The 22257-nt window shown below is 47.6% G+C and overlaps 1 protein-coding gene across 1 annotated transcript; it reads right to left on the reverse strand.

The window, feature by feature from the left end:
• Positions 1–3067: 3067 nt before the first annotated feature.
• LOC137519296 (serine/arginine repetitive matrix protein 1-like) lies at positions 3068–20883 on the reverse strand. The gene is made up of 4 exons (XM_068238241.1): positions 20850–20883; positions 17445–18677; positions 14725–14804; positions 3068–3091 (listed from the first exon to the last, which is right to left on the reverse strand). Exons 1-4 carry the CDS (start codon positions 20881–20883, stop codon positions 3068–3070), a joined length of 1371 nt encoding a protein of 456 aa, XP_068094342.1.
• Between the last annotated feature and the right edge of the window lie 1374 nt (positions 20884–22257).

Here is a 22257-nt window from a genome sequence, read left to right on the forward strand (position 1 = left end):
GAGTGAGTGACAGGGAGGCCCTTTAGGGAGTGAGTGAGTGACAGGCAGGCCCTTTAAGTAGTGAGTGAGTGACAGGGAGCCCCTTTAGCTAGTGAGTAAGTGACAGGGAGGCCCTTTAGGGAGTGAGTGAGTGACAGGGAGCCCCTTTAGCTAGTGAGTGAGTGACAGGGAGGCCCTTTAGCTAGTGAGTGAGTGACAGGGAGGCCCTTTAGCTAGTGAGTGAGTGACAGGGAGCCCCTTTAGCTAGTGAGTGAGTGACAGGGAGCCCCTTTGGCTAGTGAGTGAGTGACAGGGAGCCCCTTTAGCTAGTGAGTGAGTGACAGGGAGCCCCTTTAGGCAGTGAGTGAGTGACAGGGAGCCCCTTTAGCTAGTGAGTGAGTGACAGGGAGCCCCTTTAGCTAGTGAGTGAGTGACAGGGAGCCCCTTTAGCGAGTGAGTGAATGACAGGGAGCCCCTTTAGGCAGTGAGTGAGTGCCAGGGAGCCCCTTTAACTAGTGAGTGAGTGACAGGGAGCCCCTTTAGCGAGTGAGTGACAGGGAGCCCCTTTAGCTAGTGAGTGAGTGACAGGGAGCCCCTTTAGCTAGTGAGTGAGTGACAGGGAGGCCCTTTAAGTAGTGAGCGAGTGACAGGGAGCCCCCCCCCCAGCCGCCGCCGCTGCTTTCCCTACCTTGCCAGCAGCGCAGCGTCAGACCTCAAGATCAGCGGCGACCCGACCAGTAAGAGCGGGCGCTGGACGCACCCGCTCTATATGCGGAAGTGACGTCACTTCCGCATATCAGTGCGGGCGCTGGGTCCTAGCGCCCGCACTATTGTCGCCGCCTGATCGGGGTCTGACGCGGCGGAGGAGGCGGCTAGAGGGATGGAGGGAGGGAGCAGCGGCGGCCAGGGGGGGTTGAGCGGCGGCCGGGCGGCACCCGCCAGGGCCACGGCGGGGATGGGGCCCCCCTGCAGGCCCGGGGCCCGTAACGGGAGTCACGGATGTCCCCCCCTGATGGCGGGCCTGTCCAGAATGCTCAAATATGGCAGCTCTTTGCATCTACAGAGTCGCTGCAGGTCTCCCTCACACAATTACTGAAAACAAGCCAGGGGAATAGAACAAGGATTAGGGAGTGCAATACATATATACAGTACTAACAGCGCTAGACATGTTTCATCTTAAACAGATTTCGTCAGGAGCAAGATAAAGTGCAAAAATAATAAATAGAGAACCCCCAACCACATCCAAAGTATCCTCCAGCATCACACGGCTCAAGTCAGAGTTATGTTATAACTTCCAGGTCACCCCCATATTCTCTGTTAGAGAAGTGCATCACTGAATGAAGCAGGAAGAGGAAGTGACACGCATGGCCATTGCAAGAGGCTCCTTCAGAGGGGTCATAGCACGACTTTGTTGGAAGTCGTCTGGTTTAAAGGCATGCCCATGGGAGGTGCTCGGAGTCCCTTTAGCTCTTTGTGAAAATGGGTAAGGGGTAATTCAGTTTGGGGTTGCCCTGGAATCTGATCTAATGTTGATCACACGCCTTTTTTTACTGGAAAAACTAGCTTTTGGAAGGACAACTCACCTACATCAGTCCCAGAAACACTTTATTTATCTTAGAATGTTTCTCAAGAAGTAGGAAATAGAAATAGGAATGAGCTGTAGACGTTTCTGGATCTGATGGAGGGAAGTTGCTGCCTCTGAAAGGTAATCCTTCACAAATTAGAACAAAATGAATAAAGCTATGCAAACAGACAAAATCTTCATCAATCTTTCCTACCGAGTGAAAAATGAATGTCAGTGTCTCCCAGAGTTGTTTGCTTCCTCTTCAGCTTTTTGCCGAGCTGGATGATACAATTCTTCAGAGGATGCTACAAATACTCTCAGGCCGGACCAGAAGTCATGTAAGTCTATGGCAACGCATATATTTAAAAAAATGTGTGCAGTAGCGTAACAGCGCGCATTCGAGAAAGAATATTTTATCAATTCACTTCCACGCAATATGTTTCATCTGTCGCAGGAAGTGAGCGCCAGAGAGCCTGAGCCTGGCCTGCTGCTAATTACTGTTTATCAACGTGGAAATCCCCAAAGGCTGTTTTTGGTAGTGTGGTGCAGTGCGTGTGGTGCGATGGGTGTGGCCAACAAAACAGCAACTTTGCTGTTTTGTTGGCCACACCCTCTTTAGCACCTCCCTTATAACTTAATTTAAATGTCCTAACTTGAAGCGCCTCTCACACTGCATACTGGCGGTACGGTAGCTGCAGGAAACAGGCACTCAGGGAATACCGCGTTACTATGCGGTATTCCCCATCTGGCATCCGGCAAAGCAGGAAGTGATATTCACTTCCTGTTTTACAATCGATGACGTGTGCGGAAGCGTATTTCTAAAATGCGCTTACACTCATGCACTGCGCAGATAATTGCAGCAGGTTTCCTAAAAGTGCGCGTGTTACCATAGACTTGCATGACATCCGGCCTGACGCAGATCTCCATAAAAAGCTTTATGGAGATGAAGATTTCATTTTTCAGCACGACCTGGCACCTGCTCACAGTGCCAAAACCACTGGTAAATGGTTTACTGACCATGGTATGACTGTGCTCAATTGGCCTGCCAACTCTCCTGACCTGAATCCCATAGAGAGTCTGTGGGATATTGTGAAGAGAAAGTTGAGAGACGCAAGACCCAACACTCTGGATGAGCTTAAGGCCACTATCGAAGCATCCTGGGCCTCCACAACACCTGAGCAGTGCCACAGGCTGATTGCATCCATGCCACGCCGCATTGAAGCAGTCATTTCTGCAAAAGGATTCCCGACCAAGTATTGAGTGCATAACTGAACATAATTATTTGAAGGTTGACTTTTTTGTTTTAAAAACACTTTTCTTTTATTGGTCAGATGAAATATGCTAATTTTTTGCCATAGGAATTTTGGGTTTTCATGAGCTGTATGCCAAAATCATCAATATTAAAACAAATAAAAGGCTTGAACTACTTCAGTTGTGTGTAATGAATCTAAAATATATGAAAGTCTAATGTTTATCAGTACATTACAGAAAATAATGAACTTTACCACAATATGCTAATTTTTTTTAGAAGATCCTGTACACATGCTCCTATTCGGAGAAAAGACAAAATCATGTAGAGAATAGACAAAAATCAGGACACTATATTGAGCTGCATAACAACAGAACTGCAAATATTATGTAAATAGCTAAGTAGAAACCCCAGATCAGATATCTATGTCTATTGTTTTCTTAAAGGATACCCGAACTGAAATGTGACATAATGAGATAGACATGTGTATGTACAGTGCCAAGCACACAAATAACTATGCTGTGTTCCTTTTTTTCTTTCTCTGCCTGAAAGAGTTAAATATCATATATGCAAGTGGCTGACTCAGTCCTGACTCAGACAGGAAGTGACTATAGTGTGACCCTCACTGATAAGAAATTCCCCTTTTTTATCTCTTTCTTGCTCTCAGAAGCCATTTTCTGCTAGGAAAGTGTTTTATAGTTGGAATTTCTTATCAGTGAGGGTCACACTGCAGTCACTTCCTGTCTGAGTCAGGACTGAGTCAGCCACTTACATACCTGATATTTAACTCTTTCAGACAGAGAAAGAAAAAAAGGAACACAGCACAGTTATTTGTGTGCTAGGCACTGTACATACACATGTCTATCTCATTATGTCACATTTTAGTTCTGGTATCCTTTAAAGGCTCGATCCACACTTGATTATCAGTTTTCTGCGTCAGTTTTTCTGCATGAGAGACCAGGGTCACACTTAGCAGAATCGCATGAGTTCTCCTGTATGTTCTATGGGGAAAACTCATGCGATTCTGATAAGTGTGACCCTGGTCTCAGTTGCTGCATCGCTGTAAATTGTTTTTCTGCATGTGAAAAAAACGCCTTCAGGTGCGAAATAGCCTATCATTGGTTCTCAGTTTTCCTGTGCAGAAAATGCACAGAAAAACTGATGGGTGTGGACAGGCCCTGACTCACTTTGCCCATTCAATGCCACTTCATCGTGCGTCTCAGCATCAGCCCACCTGCCCTCTCCATAACAACCGAATACTTCGCTAGCCCATAGGCTAACGAGGCATCTGTACAGAACTTAACCCTGATAACTTGGGTAACAGTAATTGTGTGTTTGTATGTCCTTAACATAAGTACATCAGATTACCAATGTTGGTGGAATGATGAAAGTTATAACTTGTACTTTTGCCCTGTTATCTTCTAATTGGTAGGTGTGTGCACAGAAGTGACATATCACCCTTGATTACAATGTTCTGCTTAATCCTTTTATATCACGGTTGACTCAGATTAATGCTGAACTGCTGTGTTATCTGGTAACAGGCGTGCAGCTTGACCAAAACGTTGGGCATTGCCAGACGATGATGTCACACTAAATAGAGGAATTATGTCACATTGCCATCAATCATCTGGCCGTAATGTACAGTTTCGATAAACAGCTTGAATTTTCAATTCACAAAACCTGGGAAGATAGTTAAACAAAGCGCCTATTTACTGTATCCCCAAAGAGAAAAGAGAGAGTGGGCATTAAAAAAAAAAGGTACAAAGCACGTTTCCCTGTCCAAGACAGGTCTCACCTGGATTCAGATGGCTGTCGGTGAGATACAGCCTGTGTACGCTTCTGTCCCTTTGAAAAGCCAGGGACCAGGCTCTCAGGATGGCAGCGCGGTGGACTCCTCCAGCGGACGCAGTCAGTCTTAGGATCCACCATGTGTCACCAGCACTCTAGCGGTTATGTCCTTCTGCCTGCGACCCACTCCTACTTGTCAGTATGCTGGTCGCCCTGCCCGCACTGCCCAAGAAACGGCCCTGGCTCAGACCATACCCAACACAATGCATCATATTGGTCTGCATGGCTGTCATCCCAGAAAGATGCTTCCTCTAAAGATTAGATTATACACAATAAAGCTCTCAGTTTCCTGAAGACAAGCAGGGCTGGTTCTAGAGTTTTTGCTGTCTGAGGCAAACTTGTGAGAATGCAGCCCCCAACACTCCTCACCCTCCCCCCACTCCCACACACATACGCCTGAATTGGAATGATTGCACAGAACCTGACAATTTAATGTTCTCACATGACATGCTGCAGCTCAACACAATAGCACACTGACTGGCTGTGAGTCTGTGACAAACAAACTGCTCACCCTCAAGCACTCCATTCCTCCTCAGTCAGGACAGCAGTGCCACCTCCTCCCTTCTGTTGTGCAAGTCAAATGAAACACTGCTTCTCTCCTTCCTCCCCCCTCCTCACTCACTGTCAGACTCCTCACACAGCACAACAAGCTGCTTTTCCCCAATGCTGCTCTCCTGCCTCCCCCCTCCTCACTCACTGTCAGACTCCTCACACAGCACAACAAGCTACTTTTCCCCAATGCTGCTCTCCTGCCTCCCCCTCCTCACTCACTGTCAGACTCCTCACACAGCACAACAAGCTGCTTTTCCCCAATGCTGCTCTCCTACCTCTCCCCTCCTCACTCACTGTCAGACTCCTCACACAGCACAACAAGCTGCTTTTCCCCACTGCTGCTCTCCTGCCTCCCCCCTCCTCACTCACTGTCAGACTCCTCACACAGTACAACAAGCTGCTTTTCCCCAATGCTGCTTTCCTGCCTCCCCCTCCTCACTCACTGTCAGACTCCTCACACAGCACAACAAGCTACTTTTCCCCAATGCTGCTCTCCTGCCTCCCCCCTCCTCACTCACTGTCAGACTCCTCACACAGCACAACAAGCTGCTTTTCCCCAATGCTGCTCTCCTGCTTCCCCTCCTCACTCACTGTCAGACTCCTCACACAGCACAACAAGCTGCTTTTCCCCAATGCTGCTCTCCTGCTTCCCCTCCTCACTCACTGTCAGACTCCTCACACAGCACAACAAGCTGCTTTTCCCCAATGCTGCTCTCCTGCCTCCCCCCTCCTCACTCACTGTCAGACTCCTCACACAGCACAACAAGCTGCTTTTCCCCAATGCTGCTCTCCTACCTCTCCCCTCCTCACTCACTGTCAGACTCCTCACACGGCACAACAAGCTGCATTTCCCCAATGCTGCTCTCCTGCTTCCCCTCCTCACTCACTGTCAGACTCCTCACACAGCACAACAAGCTGCTTTACCCCAATGCTGCTCTCCTCTCTCCCCCCTCCTCACTCACTGTCAGACTCCTCGTACAGCACAACAAGCTGCTTTTCCCCAATGCTGCTCTCCTGCCTCTCCTCTCCTCACTCACTGTCAGACTCCTCACACAGCACAACAAGCTACTTTTCCCCAATGCTGCTCTCCTGCCTCCCCCCTCCTCACTCACTGTCAGACTCCTCACACAGCACAACAAGCTGCTTTTCCCCAATGCTGCTCTCCTGCCTCCCCCCTCCTCACTCACTGTCAGACTCCTCACACAGCACAACAAGCTGCTTTTCCCCAATGCTGCTCTCCTGCCTCCCCCCTCCTCACTCACTGTCAGACTCCTCACACAGCACAACAAGTTGCTTTTCCCCAATGCTGCTCTCCTGCCTCCCCCCTCCTCACTCATTGTCAGACTCCTCACACAGCACAACAAGCTGCTTGTCCCCAATGCTGCTCTCCTTCCTCCCCCCTCCTTACTCACTGTCAGACTCCTCACACAGCACAACAAGCTGCTTTTCCCCAATGCTGCTCTCCTGCCTCCCCCATCCTCACTCACTGTCAGACTCCTCACACAGCACAACAAGCTGCTTTCCCCCAATGATGACCTCTAAACATTGATCTCCTCTGCTTTTCCTCATACTCTGAGTGTATGCTATTAGTAGTAGTACAAAGTTCTTCAGAGCATAAATATAAAAGATCATTCTATTTTGACAGATAGTAGACACACAATGTGCTTTGTTTGATGAAACAGTATATTTCAGGCGATGACACTAGTCTGTTTCAGGTTGGTAACCGTTCATCAGGCCTTTACAAAGCAAAAAGTATAAACTTTATATATATATAACTTTTTACTGACAAATTCAAAAGTCTTTACCTTTTGAAAAAATTTTGATACAATAAAGTGTAACCTTGAATTTTGGACTAAAAAAAAATTTCCTTGTGGTTTCATCACTCTCGAACAGATCCTCCTATATATACAGTGCTGCCCATAATTACTCATATCCCTGCTAAATTTTGACTTAAAGTTACTTTTATTCAACCAGCAAGTACCGTATTTTTCGGAATATGAAACGCTCCGACATATAAGGCACACCCAGGTTTAGAGGGCAAAAATCAGGGGAAAAAATATACTAAACCTGGTGCGTCCATGTTCTAGGAGTGTCTTGTACATGTCCTCCCCCATTGTCCTCCTATGTTCACTATGTGTCCACTCCTGCCCCCCTGTGTGGTCCTCCACTCCCCCTGTGTCCACTCCTGCCCCCCTGTGTGGTCCTCCACTCCCCCTGTGTCCACTCCTGCCCCCCCTGTGTGGTCCTCCACTCCCCCTGTGTCCACTCCTGCCCCCCTGTGTGGTCCTCCACTCCCCCTGTGTCCACTCCTGCCCCCCTGTGTGGTCCTCCACTCCCCCTGTGTCCACGCCTGCCCCCCTGTGTGGTCCTCCAGTCCCCCTGTGTCCACTCCTGCCCCCCTGTGTGGTCCTCCTGGCTCTATGTGTCCCCTCCTGTCCCATGTGTGTGTCCTCCAGTCCCCCTGAGTGGCTCCCTGCATGGTCCTCCAGTCCCCTGTGTCCACTCCTGTCCTACTGTTTGTGTGTCTGTGTCCCCTCCTGACCCCCAAATCCCCCCCTTCCCCCGTGTGTGTGCCTGTGCCCCCTTCAGCCCGTCTATATGGTCCTCCAGTCCCGGTATCCTCTCCTGTGTGTGTCTGTGTCCCCTCCTGACCCCCAAATCCCCCCCTTCCCCCGTGTGTGTGTCTGTCCCCCCTTCAGCCCATCTGTGTGGTCCTCCAGTCCCGGTATCCCCTCCTGTGTGTGTCTGTGTCTCCTCCTGCTCCCTGTGTATGTATCTGTGTCCCCTTCAGCCCTCAGTGTGGTTCTCCAGTCCCCTGTCCATTTCTGTCCCCCACTCTGTGTCCCCTCCAGTCCCCTGCCCACCACTTTTGTCTTATAATCCGAAAAATACGGTAATTTTTTGATGGGAAATGACATAGGTGTCTCCCAAAAGATAATAAGACGATGTACAAGAGGAATTACTGTGGAAAAAAAACATTTCATACCCTTCTCAATAATCAATAGAAAAGCCTATATTGGCTCTGTCTGGGCTCACTCCAAAATGTTAATGTTGTTGTCTACTAGCCATTTCCTCACCACTTTTGCTGTGTGTTTTGGGTCATAGTCATGCTGAAATGTCCACTGGTGCCCAAGGCCAAGTTTCTCTGCAGACTACTTGATGTTGTCACTGAGAATCCTCATGTATTGCTCTTTTTTCATGGTGCCGTTTACTGTGATTAGGTTCCCTGGTCCATTGGCTGAAAAAAAAACCTAAAGCATTTGGTGCCCACCACCATGTTTCACGGTGGGGATGGTGTTCTCCTTTTTTACGCCAAATGCAGGAAACATCATTGTGACCAAAAATTGCATTTTTTTTTTCACAGATTTTCAATTGGATTCACTTAGGGCCCTTTCACACCAGAGGACTTTTTCGGCGTTTTAACGCCACAGCCGAAGTTGGCGTTTTCTAAGGTAAAATGAAAGTCCATAGACTTTCATTTTACCTTTCACATCTAACTCTGCGTTTTGGAGCGTTGCGTTTCAACGCTCCCAGGAGCTTTTTCAGGGCTGTTTACAGCCGAAGTTGGCTGTTGGCGTTTCAATGATAGTCAATGGAAAACGCCAACTTCAGCGTTTTCAAAGCGTTTTCAAAGCGTTTTACAGCTGACTTGTTCACTTATTTTTATAGAAAAAAAAAAAAGGACGTTTTCATATGAGCTGTAAAACGCTTTGAAAACGCTATGTATTGGCGTTAAGCAAAAGGCTGACTTTCAGCCTTTTCTACCGCAGCCTCTAGTGTGAAAGAGCCCTTAGGGGTGTACTCAGTTTTGTTGTCAGAAGTTTAGACAAAAATGGCTGTGTGTTGAGTTATTTTCATGGGATTACAAATTTACACTGCTATCCAAGCTGTACGCAGACTGCTTTACATTGTATCGAAGTGTGATATCTTCAGTGCTGTTCCATGAAAAGATATAATAAAAATGTGAGTGATAGCTGTATATAACTGTTACATATTTATTTCTACAGCACAGGTGTCAAACTCAAGGCCCACGAGCCGAAGGTGGCCCTCCCTTCCGTTTTTTGTGGCTTTTGAGAGCAGGGCCGCCATCAGAAGTTTTTGGGCCCCATTGTGGGAAAACCTACTGGGCCCCCCTCACTCCTCTCTGCCCCCCCACATGCCAAATAATTTTTGAAGGCCTGAACACACTAACCTCCATGTGACTGCTTTTCACGCACTCCCGTGGCTGGGAGTGTTCTGTGTATGCTCAGTTTTAATTAAGACTGTAGCTGTGCCCGCACAGAACGCTCCCAGCTATGATGCCTTGTTCACATTGCGTTCGGCTTGCGTGTCCATCCGTGGTTGACTTTTTCTTCCGCGTCTTTTAAAGCGTTTTCCGGCGATTTTCTGCGCATTCGCTCGTTTTTGTGCGCGTTTTTGCAAACGCTTTTGCAGAGCACTTCCGTCTTTTGATCGGGAAAAAAAATCCGTAAAAATAATTTCAATATATATATATATATTTTTTTTTAAAAAACGCTCACGCAATCACTTGCCAAACCGATTTTGTGAACGTTTAGCTTTTTCACTATACCTTCCATTGAGGCAAATCGCCTCAAAAATGGCCCAAGCAGAGCTTTTCAAAGCAGATCGCACACAAACCGCTCTAATATAAACTATCTCATAGAGAATCATTGCACAAGCGCTTTCAGGGCGATTTTGAAAATCTCCCGTGCTTAAAATTTTACAAAAATGCCTATAATGTGAACAAGGCCTGAAAGCACAATGGAGGAGGCATGCAGCCTGGAACAGTGCATGTGTGGACTTCCCAGGAGCACAACGGATTGGACCGGAAGGGTGGGTTGAGGGCGCGGCTGGACTACAGGGGGCTGGAAGGAGCCCCAGATAAGTAAAAATCCTTTTCTCCCATTCATCTCACGTTTACTTTAATCACTACTAACTAGCTACTAACTGACTAAGGTAACTCTTGGATGAGCCTCCCTCTTCCTCTCATCACATTAATGGGCAGCCAGAAAGACAGTGCTGCTCGGAAACCCCTTTTCAAAATCCGAATTGAATTCGGATCCGGATACCCAGATATCCGGATCCAAATCGGATATCCGAATCCGAACCTTTTGGTATCCGAGTAGATTCGAATATCCGAACCCAATATCCTGTATATCCGGTTGGATTCGGATATCTGGGTAGAAAAACAGAAGTGGCCTGAAAACGGCTTTAATTGCTTCCAAAACTCTCTTTCTCTCCCTCTCTTCCTCTCTCTCCCTCCCTCCCTCCCTCCCCCCTCTCTCTCTCCCTTCCCCCCTCTCTCTCTCCCCCCCCCCCCCCTTATCTCTCTCTCTCTCCCTCTCTCTCCCCCTCTCTCTCTCCCATTCTCCCTCTCTCTCTCCCATTCCCTCCCTCTCTCTCTCTCTCTCTCTCTCTCTCTCTCCCTTTCTCCCCCTCTCTCTCTCTCTCTCTCTCTCCCTCTCTCTCTCTCTGGGATTTTGGCCATTTCAAGGGATTTTTGCTTCTGCTCGGATATCTGAACTAACTATCCGCCCGGATTTCGGATTTCAGATGGGAAATCCGAATTTGCTCAGATAGTGCTACTCGGATTTTAAAAGTTTGGAAAGTGGAAAAAGTTCGGATTATGGGTAGTTCGGATACCCGAATATTGGATGAGCAGCACTAGGACAGACACAGACTGTAGCTAGGCAGATTCACTCGGGCCCCATACAGCAGTCCCCCCTGTGATGCCCTGAAGGCGGCCTTGTTCGAGATCTTCAAATGTGCATCATTGTAAGAAGTTACAGAACAACACTACACTGCCTTTCCACCCAGTGTTTCTGGTTGAAACAGGGCCGGGCCGAGGCATAGGCTGGAGAGGCTCCAGCCTCATGGCGCAGTGTAGGAGGGGGCACAGAATTCATTCAGCTGTCATTCCTAATTGTGTTTTGAAGCAGATAGAAATAAGAAAAGGGGATACATGGCAGTGACTGCAACCAGATAACTAGATATTAAGGTGTTGGGGAGGTTGTGGGCCCTGTGGCGCCTTTTAGTCTAATAGCAATGGCTCGGGTGGCAGGGATGGAGGGGCGCACTTTGGTGTCTCAGCCTTGGGTGTTGGAGGACCTTGTCCCGGCTCTGGGTTGAAATATTGTAAGTTTGAGCCGGGATACAGCAACAACCCACAGAACCCCCACCAAAATTAGCACGCGTCCCCCTCTTGACATCAAAACCCCCTTGTGTGGCTCACATACACGCATGCACGCACGCACGCACGCACGCAAGCAAGCACACACACACACACACACATATATATACACACACACACATATATATACACACACACACATATATATACACACACACACACATATATATATATATACACACACACACACACACACACACACACACACACACACACACATATATACACTAGAGTGACCAGATTTTTGTGGGTCCAACCTGGGACGGGGAGGGGGGCGGCCCGAAAAGTGGGGAGGACTGAGGAGCGCGCAGCGACGAAGACTGAGGGGGGGGCTGCGCCGCTGCGAAAAATGGGCGTGGCCATGACATTGTATGGGCGGAGCTAAGGTAATGATGTAACAGCGAGGCATAAGAAAGCAGTGTTTACGCCATGATGTGGACAAACGAGACTTTGCATCATGGGTGTGCAGAAACTGTGTGATGCTAATAGTATACCGTAACCACAAAGCAGCAAACATAGCCATCTATGACCATTAAATAATAAATGCAGTAACGGTTACCCCGGACACCAGAAAATAAACGCAATAGGCAACATGTCAGCACAAAATAAACACAATGCGGGCAACATGTCAGTATAAAATAAACGCAATGCGGGCAAACATGTCAGTACAAAGTAAACGCAATGCGGGCAAACATGTCAGTACAAAATAAACGCAATGCGGGCAAACATGTCAGTACAAAATAAACGCAATGCGGGCAAACATGTCAGTACAAAATAAACGCAATGCGGGCAAACATGTCAGTACAAAATAAACGCAATGCGGGCAACATGTCAGTACAAAAGAAACGCAATGCGGGCAAACATTTCACCAGAAAAGAAACGCAATGCGGGCAAACATTTCACCAGAAAAGAAACGCAATGCGGGCAAACATTTCACCAGAAAAGAAACGCACTGCGGGCAAACATTTCACCAGAAAAGAAACGCACTGCGGGCAAACATTTCACCGGAAAAGAAACAATGCGGGCAAACATTTCACCGGAAAAGAAACAATGCGGGCAAACAATTCACCGGAAAAGAAACAATGCGGGCAAACATTTCACCGGAAAAGAAACAATGCGGGCAAACATTTCACCTGTAAAAGAAACAATGCGGGCAAACATTTCACCTGTAAAAGAAACAATGCGGGCAAACATTTCACCTGTAAAAGAAACAATGCGGGCAAACATTTCACCTGGAAAAGAAAGCATTGATTTACTCACCTGGCAGAAGTCTCCGGCCTCTGGCGCGCTGCTCCTGGGACCGTCTTACTTCTCCTGCAGTCTCCCGCGCTGACAGCCTGGCAGAGCAGGGCTACGGCAAGATGGCGCCCGAAGCCCTGTACTAGAGACACAAATAGGTCTCCAGTACAGGGCTTCGGCAGCCATCTTGCTGTAGCCCTGCTCGCCTGCCAGTGTCGGAAACAGACACCGCAAGAGAAGGCTGGAGCGGGGCTGCAGGCAATGAACTGGCACGGCGTCTATAGACGCCGCTGCCAGTTCATTGAGGAGAGAGTGGCCAGAGTCCCGAGGACCTCATTAAGCCTGGGACAGCGGACCCCGAATCCGGGACGCGTCCCGGGCAATCCGGGACATCTGGTCACTCTATATACACACACACACACACACACACACACACACATATACACACACACACACACACACACACACACACACACTATACATACACACACACACACGCACTATACACGGTACACACACACACACACACACACACACACATATACACACACACATACACACACACACACACACACACACACACACACACACCTACACATGTCCTTTCAAAGCCTCACCCTAACCATATATAGTTTCCCGAGCACTGGATGATCTAAGTATTAGATGTCATGTGCTCGGCACAGCGTTGCACCGAGCGCCACTTCAGGTCATAATGTTAATTACAGCTAAAGCAGCCTGAATTAAATTTGTTTTTTAATTCAGGTATTGTGAATAGCCAAACCCCAAAAAACATGGCCAAAGGAGAAAATTAGTTAATCAGTAGGGTAAAAATACACCCCCCCCCCCCGCTACCGAGTCCATAAACCCCCCCCCCACACACACACACACACACATACACACTACCTACCTAATGCTTAAACCCAGGGGTGTAACCAGAGCAGGATCATCCACCAGGCAACCTAGGCAGGTGCTTGGGGCTCAGCGGGCATCAAGGGGCCCACCTGCCACCTTCTCTGACCTCCCTCCACTGCAGCTTACCAAAAGAACCACAAGGGGGCCCCAAATCTTCTACCTTGCCTAGGGCCCCATTACATCTTAATCCATCTCTGGGAAGTCACTGAGCCCCCCTGCGAAACTTTGGATGGGGCTCCCTCCCCTCCTTGCTTTCTGCACAGGTAAACTGAACACAGCACTTGGGGAAGGGTAGAGAGGCTGGGAGTAGAGCAGCGCTGTACACAAGACCCTGCTGAACACTGGATAGGGACTGTCTACAAATCTTTGTGTGCAAAGTGTGAGAAGATGCAGTCAATAGAGTAATTGTGCAGAGAGCAGAAAGCTTTTTCTCTCCTTGCCCTTAATTATCAGTCTCTCAGGACAGGGAAAATAAACTTCTCCCCCAAGGGCCCCCTGTGGCTTCTGGACCCCCCTGCTACTGCATTTCTTGCGGGGGCTATAGTTACACCCCTACCTAAACCTATACTTCGTACCCCCCCGCACACACTACCTATCAGTGAAACCCGCTTTCCCCCCACTAGCCATGGTGCAATGCGATGATTGGTATCATATCCGTGACAACAAAGCATACATTTAAAGTGATATTCTCCTTTTTAGTAGAATCGGTGTCCCCTTGCCCTCTCGCTTCACTTGGACAACTTTTTATTTTAACTTTATGTCCACTTCAATAGGCTTTGATAGGCTATGTCCACTTAGATTGGATTGGCGCTCAATTCCCGATATTTTGTATTAACGCCTATGGTGCTGCCCCATCAGTCCACTAGCCGCATGCGCCCTATTTTTACTAATCGGCAACACTATACTTTCATCCCTGTTACTCTCTTCCAAAAAGAGGCTGCCAAAATGACAATGTGGTTGACCCACATTTTCATTTCGGCAGTCTCTTTTTGGAAGAGAGTAACAGGGATAAAAGTATAGTGTTGAGAGAAAGACAGAAAATTCATACAGCAAATACATAAAAGAGGAACTAAGAATATAATACCGTAAATGTCTATCTATTATATCTGTTGGGTTTGGCCAGATGGGAAGCAATACTGCAAATTTATAAAAGGTCACCCTTGTCCTTTGTTTTTGGCACATGTTGCTCACCTTATTTATCTGCATCCATAAAGCTGTCAGCGAGTAGTCAGACACGTGGATATTAATGAGGCTCTGTAAATATTTGCTTCCTGTGGACATAGGAAGATGAGGGATACCAATGTCGGGTACACAGCGCACTTCCTGCACTGGTATTATTGTAAGTCTTTGTACATCAGGAAACGTCTCAAAGGGATCCAAGACAGACCTGCATGAACCAATCACAGCCTGAGTCTAGGGAAGTGTGGGCCAATTGTTGTGACGGCCTAAGTGACAAACTGAAATATGGGTGTCATTTAAGGCGAGCCAATTTTTTGTGTTTATTTTTTTTATGCTTAACGCTTTATCCAAAAGACAACAAGAGGATATTTGCAAAAGAAAGGGCAGAGGAAGTAGGTGGGAGAAAAAAGGAACAATATTTAAAGGGGGGAGCACAACTTGCCCAGTGCAGAAACGTTTCTACCAGTTGCGCATTGTCAAATGACTAGTGATAATTGTAATTAGCTTATTACGATTACGCAAAGCTTCACGTACATTTTTGCACTTAGGCCTGTACGTAATTATGATTTGTAAATTAAATTGATTTTGTATAATCATTTGTAATTTAGTGGAAAAGTTTGTGTAATTTTCGCAAAATTTTTGCTATTGTCACCAAAATTGCTACATATGTTAAAGGATACCCCAACTGAAATGTGACATAATGAGATAGACATGTGTATGTACAGTGCCTAGCACACAGATAACTATGCTGTGTTCCTTTTTTTATTTTTCTGCCTGAAAGAGTTAAATATCAGGTATGTAAGTGGCTGACTCAGTCCTGACTCAGACAGGAAGTGACTACAGTGTGACCCTCACTAATAAGAAATTTCCCTTTTTTACCTCTTTCTTGCTCTCAGAAGCCATTTTCTGCTAGGAAAGTGTTTTATAGTTGGAATTTCTTATCAGTGAGGGTCACACTGTAGTCACTTCCTGTCTGAGTCAGGACTGAGTCAGCCAATTACATACCTGATATTTACCTCTTTCAGGCAGAAAAATAAAAAAAGGAACACAGCATAGTTATTTGTGTGCTAGGCACTATACATACACATGTCTATCTCATCATGTCACATTTCAGTTGGGGTATCCTTTAAGGAAAAAGTTGTGGGTAAGTAAAAAAAATGTTTTTTTAAAAAGTTCTTGTAGATCATTGATTTCGAAAATGCAAAGAAACATGTATTTTAAACTCATAAAAATTACAGTTTGAAGGAAACCAGAGCTGATAAAATATAAAAGTTTTATACATACATGCATTCAGGGGTGTAACAATAGACCCTGCAAGGGATGCCTCCGCAGGGGGGCCCAGAAGCCACAGGGGGGCCCGTGGGGGGAAAAGTTTGAGAGACTGACAGCTAAGGGCTGGAGAGAAAAAACGTATTTTGCTCTTGCACCATTCTTATATTGACTGCATGTGTCCACAACACAGATAAGGACTCATACACAATTTGGAATTTGTACGCTGTCCCTGCTCCCTAGGCTTCATAAAAAACATCTGTGTCTCACTGCTGCAACGTTCTGATGACTTCTTGTATAACCTTACAAACAAAGGAGTCACATTTTGAAACAAAGTTGTAGACTTTCCCTTTTCAGCAATCACTCCGAAAGGATTCCTAGATTCTTATCACACACAGGCTAATGACCTTATGGCTCTGATTACTTTTACAACACAGTGGAGTGGAGATTGATGTCTTATGGCTCATACACACAAGTCACCGCTGTGGCAAAAGCCATACATTTTTAAAAAAAAAGCAGCGACAGCTCGTCGCCAGGTCCCTCTGTGCAACAGCCGTGCACACGGCGCACAGAGGGACACAGATTCGGCAGAAGCTGTTGCAGAAGGCTCCTCCCCCCCGCCGTTCCCCCGCTGGAAGCTCCATACATTGTGTATGGAGTTGCTGTCGCTAGCCCGCATGTACACGGCGGACTAGCGACAGTTGCGGCGACAGCTGTCGCCAGGCAATTGACCCAGTCAATCGCCTGGCGACAGCTCTGACAAGCGACGGTTCATTGCACGCGCCTCATACACACGGGCGACCTGTCACCGCAACACGCGCGTGCCACGTGGTTGCGGCGACAGTTGTAGCCCGTGTGTATGAGGCTTTACTGTTGCTACTTCATTGAGAGCTTTTTGTCTCATACTGATTCCAAGTTCTTGTAATAACAGTATCAATCACTAACATTCTGAATGTTTTGCCAAAGTTACAGTAAATACTATATCGTATGTTCAGCATGTCATTGTTGTTCCTCCATATAGCATGTGTTCTCATGTAGTAAAATAATAAGGCTTTGTGTGTATGTATGTACCCCATCCAAAGTTTCGCAGGGGGGCCCAGTGATGTCTAGTTATGCCCCTGCATGCATTTTATACATACATACATACATCCAGCTCCATGCACAAGGATCACTCCCACGCTGCTGTCCTCAGTTCTCTCCCTCTTCGGTACCAGCCAGGTCCCGTCACTTCAGCCAGTCGCGGTTAGCTTGTGCAAGGGAAGTGTGCCCTCTACGTATCTCTCTAGCGGCACTAAGTAATGGCTTTTTTCTGGCCACTCTTTCATAAGGCTCATCTCTATGGAGTGCACAGCTTATTGGGGTCCCATAGACAAATACTCCAGTCTGTCTGGTGTGGAACTCTGCAACTCCTGCAGGGCTACCTTTGGTCTTTTTGCTGCCTCTCTAGTTAATGCTCTCCTTACCTGGTCTGTGAGTTTTGGTGGATTGGCAGGTTTGGTGGACAACCCTCTCTTGACAGGTTTGGTGGGCGGTTCTTGGCAGGTTTGGTGGACGGCCTTCTCTTGACAGGTTTAGTGGGCGGCTCTTGGCAGGTTTGGTGGACGGCCTTTTCTTGGCAGGTTTGGTGGGCGGCTCTTGACAGGTTTGGTGGACGGCCTTCTCTTGGCAGGTTTGGTGGATGGCCCTCTCTTGGCAGGTTTGGTGGGCGGCTCTTGGCAGGTTTGGCGGGCGCCTTCTCTTTGCAGGTTTGGTGGATGGCCCTTTCTTGGTCTGTGAGTTTTTGGGGTTTATGAGTTTTTGTGGTTTGGCAGGTTTGGTGGACAGCCCTCTCTTGGCAGGTTTGATGGATGGTCCTCTCTTGGCAGGTTTGGTGGGTGGCTCTTGGAAAGTTTGGTGGGCGGATGGCTCTTGGCAGGTTTGGTGGGCGGATGTCTCTTGGAAATTTTGGTGGGCGGCTCTTGGAAATTTTGGTGGGCGGCCCTCTCTTGGCAGGTTTGGTGGACGGCCCTCTCTTGGCAGGTTTGATGGGCTGCTCTTGTCAGGTTTGATGGACGGCCCTCTCTTGGCAGATTTGGTGGGCTGCTCTTGGCAGGTTTGGTGGACGGCCCTCTCTTGGCAGGTTTGGTGGGCGGCCCTCTCTTGGCAGGTTTGGTGGGCAGCCCTCTCTTGGCAGGTTTGGTGGGCGGCCCTCTCTTGGCAGGTTTGGTGGGCGGCCCTCTCTTGGCAGTTTTGGTGAGCGGCCCTCTCTTGGCAGATTTGGTGGGCGGCCCTCTCTTGGCAGGTTTGGTGGGCGGCCCTCTCTTGGCAGGTTTGGTGGGCGGCCCTCTCTTGGCAGATTTGGTGGATGGCCCTCTCTTGGCAGGTTTGGTGGGCGGCCCTCTTTGGCAGGTTTGGTGGGCGGCCCTCTCTTGGCAGGTTTGGTGGGCGGCCCTCTCTTGGCAGGTTTGGTGAGCGGCCCTCTCTTGGCAGATTTGGTGGGCGGCCCTCTCTTGGCAGGTTTGGTGGGCGGCCCTCTCTTGGCAGATTTGGTGGATGGCCCTCTCTTGGCAGGTTTGGTGGGCGGCCCTCTCTTGGCAGGTTTGGTGGGCGGCTCTTGGAAAGTTTGGTGGACGGCCCTCTCCTGGCAGGTTTGGTGGGCGGCCCTCTCTGGTCAGGTTTGGTGGGCGGCCCTCTCTTGGCAGGATTGGTGGGCGGCTCTTAGGAGAACATGGGAAGCTTTTATCAGTCAAATAACAAGTTTGACTTTTTTTGTACAACCGATCAATCAAATTGAATTGTTGTAAAATTGAACAGAAAAATTGTAATGTGTGTGGCCATCTATAGACCCTGAACAAGCATGCAGATCAGATGTTTGTTCCAGGTGTGTGACTCAGACACTACTGCAGCCAAAGATATCAGTAGGACAGCCAGGCAACTGGTATTGCTTAAAAGGAAATAAAAATGGCAGCCTCCATATCCATCTCACCTCTGGTCCCCTTTAAAAAAATAAACATTTACAAAAGTTATCCCTATTGGTTGCCTGATCTAATGACCGTTGCCGAGGTGGTTAATCATTCAGACTCAGGGGCATAACTATAGACCCTGCAAAGTACGCAGCCGCAGGGGGGCCAGAAGCCACAGGGGGCCCTGTCCTGAGAGACAACTAAGGGCACAGAGAAAAAATGTTCTGCTCTCTGCACAATTTTTCTAATGACTGCATCTGCTCAGGCACTGATAAGGAATCAATCAAAGTTTTGCAGACAAATATTTGTAGACAGTCTCTATACACTGTGCAGCAGGCTCTATTATACAGCGTCCAGCCCCCAACCTCTCTACCCCTCCCCAAGTGCTCTGTACTGTAGTGATACTGGAGGAGTCTGCAGAGCCCCGCCCCCAGCCTCTCTACCCCTCCCCAAGTGCTCTGTACTGTAGTGATGCTGGAGTACTCTGCAGAGCCCCACCCCCAGCCTCTCCACTCCTCCCCAAGTGCTGTGTACTGTAGTGATGCTGGAGGAGTCTGCAGAGCCCTGCCCCCAGCCTCTCTACCCCTCCCCAAGTGCTCTGTACTGTAGTGATGCTGGAGTACTCTGCAGAGCCCCACCCCCAGCCTCTCCACTCCTCCCCAAGTGCTCTGTACTGTAGTGATACTGGAGGAGTCTGCAGAGCCCCGCCCCCAGCCTCTCTACCCCTCCCCAAGTGCTCTGTACAGTAGTGATGCTGGAGGAGTCTGCAGAGCCAGTTCTGCTCCATCAGAAATGGACAGAGTGAGTGTAATAAGCTGAGGCTGGGAGCACACTTGTCTGTCAGTTTTCTGTATGCGGTTTCTGCACACCATGGGCTTGATTCACTAAACCGTGATAACTCATATCACAGCCGCGCTGGCGTTTTTGCATGTGCAAAATTTGCGATTGCGCACAAGAATTTGTGATTGCGTGCAAAAACGCTAGCGCAGCTGTGATATGACTTATCACAGTTTAGTGAGACCCATGTGTGTCTGTATGTGTAAACGTTTTATCACAGAAGCTAATGTAATTAATAGAGAAAATGTGCACGGTTGCTTCACTGCTGTCTGTTTTTATCTGTATCATGGGAGCGGGGGGGGGGGAGGGGGGAGAGTTGGCGGGAGGCGGCCCCATCCAAAGGTTCGCAGGAGGGCCCAGCGATTTCTAGTTACGCCCCTGTTCAGACTATGGGGGTTTGAAGATAAGCCAGCATCACCTAGTGTTAAACCTTGTTCCATCTCCGTTTCTTAATAATCCCTGACACCCCCCCCCCCCCCCAGTCCCCTCCCTTCCCCGTATTCTGCCTTTTTCTAGCCCAAATGTTTATTAAACTGTTCAGATTTTTTGTAAAGAATTCTTGCAAAAACCTATTGCCGTCACCAAGGGATAGCATTTTCTGTTATTTTTTTTTCTTTGGGGGCCGGGGGTAGGGATGCATTGACGTTAATGTGGCGTTAGAAGGATTCCATTGCAATTAAACTTAATGACTTTGCAAAAAATATCTACTTGGTTAAAATGTTTCCTCTAGTGAAAAGGGGGGGGGGGGGGGGTATTTGCAAACAGTGTGCAACTACAAATCATGGGGCCCCCCAGCAAGGCTTTCTTAGCCCCCCCCCCCCCAATGTTCTTGCCTCCCCTTGGTGACCTTAGGACCCTAGGGGCCCATCTTACAAGGGAGATAAGGCATTTGTGGCCATCATCATCTTTACACCCATAACATGTGTTGCCCCCAAAAATCCTGATCTGGAGAATGGTCCCCTGTATCGGAGGAAAGGGAGGTTAGGGGCCCCCTGCGACTCTGGGCCTCACTTCGGTCACTGGGGCTGCTCCCCTAGACTTACGCCCCTGTTTGCAAAGGTAACAATTTTGCAAATAGCGCAAACTCACCCTTAGTCTCCACAACTTTAGAAATATTCTCCATCATGTGTCAGTGAGGTCAGTGCATAGGTGGGAGAAAACCTGAGAGATATTAATAGCCCTGGGGAGGGTGATTAGAGCAACAATGTCACACAATGTCACACTCCCACAGAGACAAAACACACAACATCACATGGTGACATCAGACAGACTTTCACAACACTGGCTGCTTCTTCATTTGTAAGTCATGGAAAGCAATCATCGTCATGCCACTTCTATCACACTCAAATTACAACAATTAGGCTAGGTTCACAGTGCCCATCTCTGTGAAAACCATGCGGGATATTGGGTGCCACCATAGACCATAATAGGTATTACAGCTATTGAGGCGCTCAGTGAGTAATTTGGATGCCGTCAAAAAACGGAGCACAAATTACTCCAAAAAAGTAGTAATAGCTGGAAGCTGAATTACAACTTCCCCATCTATTCACAGTGATCTGGAGGGGGAATAGTAATTAACGCCACCGGTACTTGCACAGGAGCAGGGAGAGCCGTATATCGGCTTTATTCTGTGCCCAAATTTCCCAGTGGCTATTTCGCAGGTATGCCACAGTGCTGCGTAACAGCCGCATTGTAACACAGCTTGTGGCACTGCAATGCACTACCTATACCTATGCAACATTCACAGTGTAGCAAATGTGGTTTAAAGGTTGTCTGGCATTGCAAACATAGCGTTCCCCTAACCAATCGCCATGCCTGGAATGAATAGACATGACCCCAGGGGGGCATGTCCATTCTTAACAAAGGAAGTAGTAAGAGGATAGTAAAATGCAAAAAAGTGAGCACTTCCTGGTAAACACACACACACACACACACACACACACACACACACACACACCTACCTTTATAATTAAACATTAATAAAATGAATCCCTTCCATTTCGAAGTCCCCCCCCCCCCCAAAAAAAAAAGTTTAAAAAAATCTCTTTTTAATAAGTATTTTATGAGGGTATATTACTGTTATTTTACTACATAAGGGCTTGTAATTATGGACCGGACACAAGAAAACAAAAACAGAAAAATTACACATTTATTTCCAAATAATATATTTTTGCATACATTGTAGTAAGGACATAATTAGAATGGTGTAATAACTGGGACAAATGAGCAAATAAAATACATGGGTTTTAATTATGGTAGTATGTTTTATTTTACAACTATAATGGCTGAAACTAAGAAATAATGATTTTTTTTCAATTTTTCATATTATTCTCATTAAAATGCATTTAGAATAAAAGAATTCTTAGCAAAATATGCTACCCCAAAAAAGCCTTATTGGTAGCAAAAAAAACAAGGTATAGATCATTTAGTTGTGATAAGTAGTAATAAAGTTATTGGCGAATAAAAGGGAGGAGCACTGACAGGTTAAAATTGCTTT

The sequence above is a fragment of the Hyperolius riggenbachi genome, chromosome 5 (genome assembly GCF_040937935.1).
Source record: "Hyperolius riggenbachi isolate aHypRig1 chromosome 5, aHypRig1.pri, whole genome shotgun sequence".
NCBI lineage: Eukaryota > Metazoa > Chordata > Amphibia > Anura > Hyperoliidae > Hyperolius > Hyperolius riggenbachi.